This window comes from Odontesthes bonariensis, chromosome 7, assembly GCF_027942865.1.
Source record: "Odontesthes bonariensis isolate fOdoBon6 chromosome 7, fOdoBon6.hap1, whole genome shotgun sequence".
In the NCBI taxonomy this organism is placed as follows: domain Eukaryota; kingdom Metazoa; phylum Chordata; class Actinopteri; order Atheriniformes; family Atherinopsidae; genus Odontesthes; species Odontesthes bonariensis.
The window spans coordinates 25322305-25334155 of NC_134512.1; the positions used below are offsets into that span (position 1 = coordinate 25322305).

Consider the following 11851-nt stretch of genomic DNA (forward strand, 5'->3'; position numbering starts at 1 on the left):
AGCTGTTGTGCAAGACCTTTGGCAAATACAAATATTTACTCAGGAATCCAATTTGCAGTTTGAATTTTCTAAAGTTTGAAACATGAAATCTGGTCCAGAATCTGAAACATTTACTCAACAGTTAACTTGCTGGAACTTTTGATTCTCCTCAGTACTTGAATTCAGATGGTTACAATCAAATAAAAAACAGCTCTGTAGGGAAATAAACAAAACAAAGTGAACATTTCAGTATTGAAGCACATCTATTGTTCACTTTCTCCAGTGACCTGAATTCTTTTTTGCAGCTTGGCTTGGATCTGTTACATTCCATACCATATGTGGAGGCCTCACTCTGCTTCAAGCATGCTGTGTCAAGACCTTTGTTTGGTCAGGCTGTCTCCCTATTGAGTGTCCATTGCAGGATGCAATTCTGCAAAAGACTAAACCTAGTGCAGATGAAAAGATGAATTCTCATATCATTGTATTATACCATGCAGGTTTAAGTCAAGATGGGGATCTATGTAGTTCAGTTCACTTAGCTGCATCATTGAGAAAAAACAGAAAATGGAAATCTTCTGAAAAGAGAGGTTAATTACATAACTGTTACATTGCAATATGTGTAGTAGGCTCAAAGCATTACCAGTATGTGACAATTTATTTTAACTGTATGTCTGTTCATGTGGGAATGTACCCAGATATGGAAATTGTGCACTTTATTCCACTGGGTAGTCTTTGTCAGTTATGAAACAAAATGCGATCGTGTTGATGTTGCTGGTCATAAAATTCAGTATCGACACATGAACAATCAAACGTTTCTTAACAAGAAATACAACATGACAGACTTTCACACAGAGACATATGTTCAGAAATCTTTTCTTCTTCTTCTCCTTTGTTTTGGGTGTGCTCTCCAAATTCTTTGTGCTGCTCTCTCCACCAGGAAGTCCTATGAATTTGAGGATTTGCTACAGTCCTCTGCAGAGAGCTGCCGGGTGGACTGGTATGCTCAATCCAGACTGGGCCTCACACGCACTTTATCAGAAGAAAATGTCTACGAGGACATAATAGGTAAAACAAAAAGAAAATGTGTATTGCACTTTTCAAACAGTCTCTATGAAACATCTGTTTTCTGACACATGGTTTCAAAGTGTTATCATACCCTGTAACCTGTAAATTAATTTGCAGAAAGTGAAAAAGTGCATTGTAGGCCCACTGCTCGGCCTGACCCTTGAGTTTCTCATACCAGTGTGTGTCACAGAGTTCAGCAACAGAGTTTGCTCTGTTTATACTGCTCCGGTTTTAATTTAGAGCCATGCTGCTTCCCTTTTATTAAAAACTGTATGTAGAAACCTGAACTATGTTCTTTATTGTCTGCAGTGTTTTGTCAGCCCCACCTAGAGCCTGTTTAATTTCATCATGTACAATAGTAGTGTTGTGTGAGGTGGTGGTGTAGCTGAGGTTGGACACAATAATTGTCAGTGTAGCAGGGGGTATGCAAATGGCTTAGAGCAATGTTAAGTTTGCATCCGAGACACTGGTGGTAAGAAAAAGCTGTTTGTTGGCAACAATCAATTAAGTTGACTATATTTGAATAATGCCACAACTTATTTCAGTTCCTTTTATAATTTGCTCCTTTTATACAGATGCAATGTTTGTTTAAACATGCAGACATTGTTGCCAGACACTCACCAGAATCCCATGGGTAAAGTAACTCATCTCTCTACTGAAAAAGAAATAATGTTGACAGTGATGAATGGTTGTGATGCTCTTCAACTTCAAATCCTCCACGAATGCTTTTTAAAGTCACCGACTGAGAGGAAGGCAACTGTCACTAGAACATGTATCCAGGCGAGGACCTTTAACACTGATGCATACTCATGTGAATAGCTGACAGCGCACACATACATACTGCAGAGATTAGCATGACGTTCTCATTAGCCAGCAATGTGGAAAACAGCGCACTGATCCCTTTCTTTCCTTCAAGGGAGACGGAGCAGGGAACTGAGCGTCCTTCTTTATTTGCCCACACTTACAGGTCACATCTGGTGGATGGATTGATAGAGCAGTGGAGAGATACAGGCAGACAGAGACAAAAAGAGAAAGAGGCACAGATTTGGGAAAACTAGTCTACTCTATATATGGAGGGGGAGGGCTTGTGGCTACATTTAGCTTTAGCTAAGCAAACATCTTATCAAAATAAAATATGAGCTGGGTAAGCACATTGTTGCCTCTCCTAGCTCTCTGCACATCTGGAGTAGGAATCATCTGGCAAAACAAACATGACTGATATGGAAAGAGCGCTCATCTGCTCTTTGGAAAGTGCAGGTTATTGAGGTTATCTTGCAACCCAGCTGACAGTGATTTCTTGTTTTTGACAAAAACACTCAATTATTTTCTAAAGATCCACCATCCAAGGAGAACCCTTATGAAGATATAGAGCTGGAGCGAAGTTGTTTGGGGAGCAAATGTGTTTCACCTTCCTCCTCGTCTCCTATCCCTGACACACCAACTAAGGTATCTGATCACCAGCACATCACAATTAAAATAGAGTAAACTGAATCAGTTCTGCAGCAAACTCCCTTGTGTGTCTGTCACCTTCAGCTTTCCTCCAAGCCACCTGGCTTCTTTAGGCAAAATTCAGAGCGACGAAGCTTCAAAGTCCCAGAGCTACGCAAGACCAACAGAGACACTGGCATCTCCTCCCCTTCCCGTATCAGCCCCCCCTCAACACCCAGCAGCCCTGATGACACACCATGTCTCTCTGGAGATCCCTACAATCGCAGACGGAGGAAAATCCCAAAGGTATGGAAGTCTTAAGGACTCTTGCAGAGCTCACGCTCTGTGATTTATGGCCAAACACACTGATTTTGGAGGTTTGGAGCTGGTCCACTCATGCTGCCAACAGGAGATGAGTGATGCAGAGGAACATTTTTTGTGGGAGAAATGTGCTCAGTGAGGATATATTGAAATGTTTTTTGTGTGAAGCCTGGTAAAATTTATTAGATTCAGGAATTAAAGATAGACATTTCTTTTCCTCTAACTGCGACAGATGGTGCTGAAAATCAATGGGCTCTTCGAGGCACGTCGAGGCAAGAAACGCATGAAGAGAGTATCTCAGTCTGCTGAGTCCAGCTCAGGGAGAGGTGAGGCTTCAAATACCAGCAGGCTAAAATCAAGATGCACCTCATGCATCTCTTTGGCCTGTTGAAAAACATGTCATGCCCACTTCTGTAAATCATGAGTACATTGAGAAGGTTTGTTGAATGATGTTTCTTTAAGTTATAATGGTGCCTAAAACACACAACTTTCCTTTCCGAACATTGGAGGACAGTTTCACTAATATTGCACTTTTCTCAACTGTCCTACTGCACTGATACATGAATCCATTAATAATTTGACAGTATATCAATACTTTCATGCAAATCTGCAAAGATAATCTTGTAAAACCATGAGGGGAACTGTGTTGGCCAACCGCATCCACACGTAATATCGAAAAAATGTTACCATGCAATCCTAAAGTTAACTTAATACGGTTTGCAGGCTTGAGCTAACCTACCGTTCTCTTGGTATATGAGTCAGTTGGTCTTTAACAGAGAGGTTTTTTAAATGCAACGAAGACTCAAATCTGAATTTCTTTTTAACCTTTATTTAACACGCACAAGCACAAAGGAAATGATTTTCAGCATCTTCCCTGAACTGCTCCATTGTACTAAGGAAATGGAAACAAATCTGGTATTTGATGCCAACAACACCCTAACAGCCTTATACACCCTTAAAGTTATACGTGAAAACGTGTACCATATGTGTCCTCTGTTAAATTGATTATTTTGTAAAAAAGAAAAGAAAGAAAAAAGGAAATATTCTAACAACTTGATCCTAAATATGCAAAGATTTTCTGCTAATCTTTTAGTCAAACTTAGGCAAAGTTCATCATGTAAATACAAGCTCTCTTCTGAACTCTCCACTGTGGACACTTTTTGTTGTGCCAAGCAAATTTCATGCGTTCCTTTAGTTTCCTGTGATTTTTGTTTGCATTTGCTACGCTCTTCTTTCTTCTTCACACTGTCTTCTTTTTCATTCAGTGACCGATGAGAACAGTGAGTCAGAAAGTGACACAGAGGAGAAACTGAAAGGTAAGAACACAAAACAAGTGCACACACAGCAGATATATAGCATGTCTACTCGTACCTGCATATAATAGCTCTTATATCTATAAGCTAGAAGTGAGCACAACAACATGATTTCTATAACTTTTCTTTCTTTCCGGTTATCTTTCTGTCAGACATGTAATATGTATACCTAAGCCTCACACTGACTTATTTCTGTGCCCCTCAGCTCATAGCCAGCGGCTGGTGTCGGTCCAGTCCATGCTGAGGCAGGCGGGACGGTACCGGACCTTGGAGAGGGACTTGATGGAGTTACAGGAGAGGAAACTCTTTGAGTATTTTATAGTTGTTGCACTTCACAAGACTAAGGCTGGAGTTCCATACCTGCCAGAAGTCACACAGCAGTTTCCTTTAAAGGTAAAGGAGGACCGACATGCTACTGATCCCAACTTAAAGGCAACGTCAATTAAGTATTTCTTTATCTGAATTTGCGTCTGCCCTGTTATCAGAGAATCCCGAGAAATTATGTGTTACAATTTCTAAGAAAAGCGTTTCTTTTTCATACAAGCCCTGTTAAATTAGACAAGCTGTAACACTGCTTCAGTACTGACTAAAGAAGGGGGGGGGGCAAGGACATCAAATTCATTTGGTGGAAATCTTAAGGAAGATTATTTGTTTGTTCTAATTTTCTATGTTCACAGCTCAGTGTTATGTGAGAAATCTAGACTTTGTCTTGATCTTATCGTGGTCATTTGCTCTGGATCCTACCTAACCAAAAATCTAAATTTCTGTTTTAAATCATTTGAAAGAAATTTTAAGCTTTACTTAATTATTTTGTGTTTCATTATTATTTCCTCATTTGTGTCCAGTGCCCTTTTTCAGTCTATTTCAGTGCCATTGTAGCCTTATGGCATACTTATCTCACAGCTGATGTTTCGTGAAACAAAATGGTCTTAGACTTCATGAGTGTATCAGTGTAATATATTTAATATTTTCTCTCTTTGTTACCCAGCTTGAGAGGAGTTTTAAGTTCATGCGAGAGACTGAGGACCAGCTCAAGGTTATCCCTCAGTTCTGTTTCCCTGACGCCAAAGACTGGGCGCCCGTCGACAACTTCCCCAGGTCTGTCTGAAAGTTGCCACGGCAAATTAGAACATCAAGGAATAAAACAAAACAGGGACACTGGAATTTTCCAAATGGGTGGTAAAGGCTCTGCTTTTTTTGTGGCTAATAACCACCTGGCAGTGAAAAAGCTGAAGGCCCCTAAAGAAATAGCCTAATGATTTGTCAAGATGACTGCTCTTTCATTAGTTGAAAGGTACAGAAAACATCAAATTCATTCATGGAGAAAGGTTGGATTTAACACAAAACACCTGGTTTGTTATTACAAAATCACCTCTTTTTGTTTGCTGTTTAAACCTGGCTGTTACCCAATACCTTCTCTCAACGTCTGCATTGTTCCAAGAAGTAGTGATGTGTGACCTAATGGTGATGGTTAATGATTACCTGGAAGAAACTGTTTGATGAGTGAGAGATCCCCAAACATACATCTGCTGACTTTTTTCCCATGTCATGAAAGTCATTACCAGTCAATACATACCTGTCAGGTAGAGCTTAAGAGCTGCTCTGGGGTCACTTCAGTACAAGTCTTTCCAGAGGGTGTCCCCTGTCAAGTGCAAAGTCAGGGTTTGTTTGCAAAAATTCAGTCTAGCTTGATTTTTGGAAGATTTACTTTGTGTTTTCTCAGTTATATATTTTCTCTCTTTTTTACATCCCCAGTGAGACATTCTCATTTGTTCTGACTGGTGAGGATGGAAGCAGGCGGTTTGGCTACTGTCGACGTCTATTGGTATGCTTTAAAAATGCCTTTGTCTTCGGTCACCAGCTTTTTCTAGTTCAGTTTTGTTTAAGCTGATCCTCCATTATGTATCAGTCCATCCTATGTCCAGTGCTCATTTTAACCTATCTTCATTTTTCTTTCATTTGGTCCAAAGTATTACTCTTTTTTGTTTTGCTTTTTTCTCTGACTGCACACACAACGTTCTTGGAAATCAAAAGCTTTTAGTTACTCCACTGCTCTGACCCTCTAGTTGTACTTGGGTGAGAAGTCTTGTGCTCTGATGTTGTCTGTCTCTTTCTTTCTGGCTGTTTACAGCCCAGCGGTAAAGGCCGAAGGCTCCCAGAGGTCTATTGTATCGTTAGCCGCCTGGGGTGCTTTGACCTCTTCTCCAAGGTAGGTGTTGTGGCTTAAGGAAAGACTGAAATGCACAAACTATACTCAGATGCATTACTTTTATCCATTTGCTTTACATTGCTTGGGATTGCATGTCACACAAAGAATTACATACAACCTAACCCCTGGGAAAAAAAGTACCACCCTTGGTGCTCACAGAGCCCCACCCACCCTCTGCCCCATCCACTTTCCCACAGGGCCTTGCAGTCCTGGCTCCATTCCTGCAACACATATGAAATGCAGCTGATGTGGTTGCTACTGTGGCAGAGGCTCCCTGTAATGAACCTTAGATTTATCTACATATTAACTTTGTAGATGTCTGTGGAGCAAACATAAGCCATTGCTAAAGTTGGATTTCTACAGATATATAAGTGGACATAGAGGAGTTTTCTGAATGTGTTTCAGCTACATAAATATTTAATGGTATACAGATGTGTACAGTATTCTTGTAGAGGAGAACATATAACCGATTCAGGCTGCTACCCTTTATCTGGGCTGACTTTGTACTGTGTTTGGTTGTTCATGTTTCATCGAGGCCAAAATAGATAAAACTGGGATAATGTTGAGTGTGGCTGACAAAAGAAAAAGGAGACGTGAGATTACCTCATCCTTGATTGGTTTACGATTGCAGATGTATCCAACATCTTTTCAACTGTTTGTTTTTTAGAAAGTAGGGATTTTTGTCTTCTGTCGTGGGGTTTTTACTGGGTTAACCTCACTCCTAGTCAGTGCAGATGGCCGCCTTAATTTGACCTGGTTCCTCTAAATGTTTTTCACATTTAGCCCAAGGCGGTGTTGCTACTTTTTTATGCACTTATTCAACCACTAAATATGCATGGACACGATCATTTCTATGCTGGTGTGTTTGGTGCTTTCAGGATCTTTTACTTAAACTTGGGAGTCAGACTTATGATGAACTAAGAAATCCTGGCCCCAAACAAGGCCAGGGGACTTGGACCTGATCTGCATTAATTAAAAAACTGATTGTTACATGCTGATTTAATTTGTCAAACTCAAAACTTTCTGTCTCACCTAATGTAACAGCAATAGTTTCACATGTGCTTGGTTGCAAAGCATTCAATCCATCTTCCTTGCCAAGTAAGTTGCTAAATTACCTCCAGGTTTTTGGTTACTACTCTTGCTGATTGAAACATCATGACTAATCCACTCATTATTTCAGCTTAACAGTAAACTTGCTGCCATAGTAACAGATAACAAATGTGACATGTTCCTAATTGTCTATAAGAAGCCCAAACAGAGGTGCCACTAGATTTGACCGCTTTTTAAATAAGTTCTCTTTTTTTATACATATTGAAAAATGCATCCATCTTAACTCTGCTCTGCATCTGTCATCGCTCAGCTCGTTGTGGCCCTTGTGGTTTTTTTCACCTTATTTAAACTGCAACAATGTTGCAAGTTTCAAAGGGCCTGCAAAGCAAAGACAACATGTTAAGCACTGTCTGACCACAGCCGGATCTTCTCATATCCTCTCAGATATCACACATAATGTTAAACAGAGCTGGAACCTTCTGTAATAAAACATGACTCAACCCACATCCGATTCACCCTATAAAACCTGGATCTGAACCCATACGCTCCTGCTTCAGGTTTTGGGAATGTGCGCTTAGGTGTCCATATTTAAAACCTCTAATTCTCAGTTTAGGGAAGAAAAACCAAACGGTACCAACAGTTTACATGCCTGTCAGTGCTGGTATTTAATTCAGAGTGTGCTCCTCTGGCTTTTCTAGATCCTGGATGAAGTGGAAAAGAGGAGAGCCATTTCTCCTGCTCTAGTGCAGCCTTTTATGAGAGGCATCATGGAGGCTCCCTTCCCCGCTCCAGGGAGGACCATCACTGTCAAAAACTTTCTACCTGGCTCTGGGACAGAGGTGAACTGATGGTGGTGTCACTTTGGATTTACACAATCACTTTCTTACCCAATTCTTGGAGACCAAATCTATATGCTTTTTTAGAATTATGCATGTAATCACATTAGTGTTGCCAGGTGTATTAATCTATCATTTGTATTGTACTTTAGTTGTCCCTCTGTCCTCTTTCGTAATCACAGGTGATTGAACTGTGCCGACCATCAGATTCTCGTCTGGAACACGTGGACTTTGAATGTCTCTTCTCTTCTTTGAATCTCCGTCTCCTCCTGCGAGTTTTTGCCTCTCTGCTGCTGGAGCGCAGGGTCATCTTCACTGCTGACAAACTCAGGTTGGTTCCAGCAAAATATTGTTATAGAGCGCGGTGGTTGGCTTGATCTCCATCCCAAAGATCGTGCTGACTGAACATGGACAAGTTTGAAGGAAGAGACCTCAAAATGACAAGTAGTCTTAGGAAAAGTAGATCCCAACCAAGTGTGAGGGGAAGGAATGTTGTTGTGTTATACAGTCGCTTAGGGAGCAATCAGTTCTCCTCTGGAAAATGGTCTTGAATGCCAGATAGACTGCTTTAAAGCATAACTCCAGAGCTACCACGTGTGCACAATAACGTCACAACATCTACAATGTTTACTCAGAACTTTGACCCACTTCCCACCTTATAAATAAATAAATGCTTAAAAATGTTTAAGTATGAATGAGTAAAACTAACAAATGAATAAATAACACGTTCTTTTAACTGTTGTGGTACACCAGGATCAGCAGAAAGTGTTTTTCTAACCCGATCTACTTCAGTAATGACCTGAGATTAAATGCTGTGCAAGTGATAGTATTTTTCAGTTAACTCCTGTGTCATTCTCATTTTTTCCCCCGTATCATATGATTTAAAACATAGCATCAGAGGTATTTTTTTGCAAAAAGCAGAGTTAGTGCTCGTCCTGTTCTATTCAGTGGAAATTTGGCATTGTTAATATATTTTTTGAATGAATTTGCTGTGCATAGATACACATATGGGATGTGATTGAGTCAACAGTATATATGAGTGTGTCTGTTGACCCTGCAAAGTTTCCATCACGCTCCCCTAAAACGTTTCTCTGAGGGTGACACTGGGTTTGTTGAAGCAAACAAATACACTTTTAATGTTGTTTTTCTGATATGTTGTTTTTTTTTTGGAAGTTTTTGGACGTTGGCACCACCGTGTGGTGGAAAATAGATTTGTATTTTAGAGTTCCTCTGAGGAATATCCTCTGTGGAGTAGGGTTTTTGCATCGTATGCAGAGATATCTGTGGTGGTTTTGTGTATTAAGGGGAGCTTTTTCTTTGTTGAGTGCATTTTAAAGGGATTTTTCCAATTTTAAGTCTTCTTCTCACCTCTTGAAGTACATATTTAACTAATTTTAAAGGCAGCAAGCTGTTGTATGGTGCTGTAAAAATAACCACATTAAGACCATTGAGAAATCAGAAGTAATGCCCAGTGCATTAGTGGGCACTGATAGTGACATTAAATGTGACGTATTGTACAGTAACATATTGGATTGTGCCAGCATGTTAAAGTAGAAACCAAGCGATGCTTGTCTAGTAATATTATGTAGACACTTTTTGGAGCTTTATTTTTGCCTTCTTCATTAAAAGTTTAGGTTATTACTGCCATACTATAAAAGATTATTTTTCATCTTAACCCAACTGCTACCTTCTCCGTTTGTCTTTGCACAGCACATTGTCTCAGTGTTGTCACGCAGTAGTGGCTCTACTGTATCCCTTCACCTGGCAGCACACATACATCCCCGTGCTGCCGCCATCCATGTTGGACATAGTCTGCACTCCAACTCCCTTTATAGTGGGCCTCCTTTCCAGCTCTCTACCTCGACTCAAAGAGCTGCCCATAGAAGAAGTAAGACAAGACATTTTCATTTGTTATGTGATTTACTGCCCGTGGGTGCCATTTCCTTCACTGAACAATAGCTCCAGGAAATGACATCACTCTCCCTTTGCTTAGGTCCTGGTGGTTGACCTCGGCAACAGCCGCTTCCTGCGTCAGGTAGTAACTATAGAGACTAAAAGAGAGCACTGTTAAAATCTGTCTGTGGTCACCATACACATGTGGCAACTGCAGTAGATGGCACGAGTATAATAATGTGTAATTATTGGCTACATAATGGCTGTATTTACATTTTTTTTTTCTATTCACAGCTGGATGACGAAGACTCTATTCTTCCTCACAAGTTGCAGGCCGCTCTGGAGCATGTTCTGGACAAGAGGAGGGAGCTGGCCTGCGAGAAAGGAGATCTTCCCAATGGTGATTCTGCACACTCACTATTTCTTGTATTTTGGTGGATTTTCACAATGTATCTGCCGTTCTATAAGAATGACTACGGTAAATATATTAAGAAAAGATGACTCCCACCTCTGTTTTTTAGAACTTTTCAACAAGAATCTCGGTGACCTGCAGTCTTAAATGTTATTGTTTTGTTGAAATTGATTATTTCAGCTGAGGTTGAAGTGGTACAATTTAGACTTTGATTGATACATTAAATCGTTTATCCATGACAGCTTTATTTGTTTACTCTCCGGGGATTAAACATGTGACTGGATAGCATCTGTGCAGTCCAATACTTGATGTTTTACAGGATTTGTAAGCTTTTAATCTAGTGTACATGTGTTAAAGAGGCATTAAAGCGGGATTAAAATCCGAACAGAAACATAGTGTTTGAAAATATGTCGTGACAAAAATAAAAGCTGTACACTTTGGCAGCATCACAAACCTCCTTCCTAGATTTGGTGTCAAAGACAAGGAACCTGACTATCTCCATCTAGAGATCTTTGAGGATCCTTACACTTTGTTCAAGGCTTGATTTGATTTGTTATTTAACTTTTTATCTATTCAAGTGAAAATAAAATGTAAAAATAAAATCATTGTTCAGTCTGTTTGCATAGATGATTAAATTGAATATCCTTCACCTTTTCTGGGACTTTTCTCCTGTGCGTCCCTCCAGACTCCAGCTCTCTCAGCACGGTGGTCTCAGAGGCTTTTGTGCGATTCTTCGTGGAGATGGTGGGTCATTACTCGCTCTTCATGGGTGGAGCAGAGCGGGAGGATGAGTCTGTCTCCTCCCCCACCCTGCCCAGCCCTTCCTCTTCTTCCTCCCCCTCATCCTTCCAGCGGGAGGCCTTTCGCAAAGCGGTCACCTCCAAGAGCTTGAGAAGGTTTCTGGAGGTGTTCATGGAGACTCAGATGTTTACAGGCTTCATCCAGGAGAGGGAGCTGCGCAGGCAGGGCCTCAGAGGTACTGAGATTTGATCACTGTTCCAACACAACTAAAGTAGTCTCTCTGTGGTTTTTGCTCATTTTGATATCCTGCTGATTTTAAATTCTAAACTTCATTCAGTCATGTATAGCATGACAGTGCACGCATATCTCTTCTGCATTAGTTAAAAGTTGTTCTAGTGGAATTCAGGGATGTCTTTTAAAAATATTGGACTTTAAATGTTTGACAGAATATTTTGTGTGCAGGTCTCTTTGAAGTAAGAGCACAAGAGTATCTGGACTCACTTCCTGGGAGTGAGCAAAGAGGCGTCAACAAGTTCCTCAAGGGCCTAGGTGAGATTCATAGTACGGCGTAAGACAGCCAGCAGTTCAGCTCATTGGTGAATCA

At 40.5% G+C, this 11851-nt stretch overlaps 1 protein-coding gene across 1 annotated transcript in view; it reads left to right on the forward strand.

Moving 5' to 3' along the window:
• The window catches only part of LOC142384226 (DENN domain-containing protein 2A), a 32104-nt gene that overhangs the window by 19290 nt on the left and 963 nt on the right, over positions 1–11851 (forward strand). The window contains exons 4-19 of the mRNA XM_075470301.1: positions 917–1044; positions 2378–2490; positions 2578–2778; positions 3026–3119; positions 4059–4109; positions 4312–4499; positions 5095–5204; positions 5862–5931; positions 6238–6315; positions 8064–8204; positions 8384–8532; positions 9912–10089; positions 10195–10236; positions 10389–10494; positions 11192–11482; positions 11710–11796. Coding sequence (XP_075326416.1) covers positions 917–1044; positions 2378–2490; positions 2578–2778; positions 3026–3119; positions 4059–4109; positions 4312–4499; positions 5095–5204; positions 5862–5931; positions 6238–6315; positions 8064–8204; positions 8384–8532; positions 9912–10089; positions 10195–10236; positions 10389–10494; positions 11192–11482; positions 11710–11796 — 2027 coding nt within the window. The remainder of the gene's footprint in view (positions 1–916; positions 1045–2377; positions 2491–2577; positions 2779–3025; positions 3120–4058; positions 4110–4311; positions 4500–5094; positions 5205–5861; positions 5932–6237; positions 6316–8063; positions 8205–8383; positions 8533–9911; positions 10090–10194; positions 10237–10388; positions 10495–11191; positions 11483–11709; positions 11797–11851) is intronic.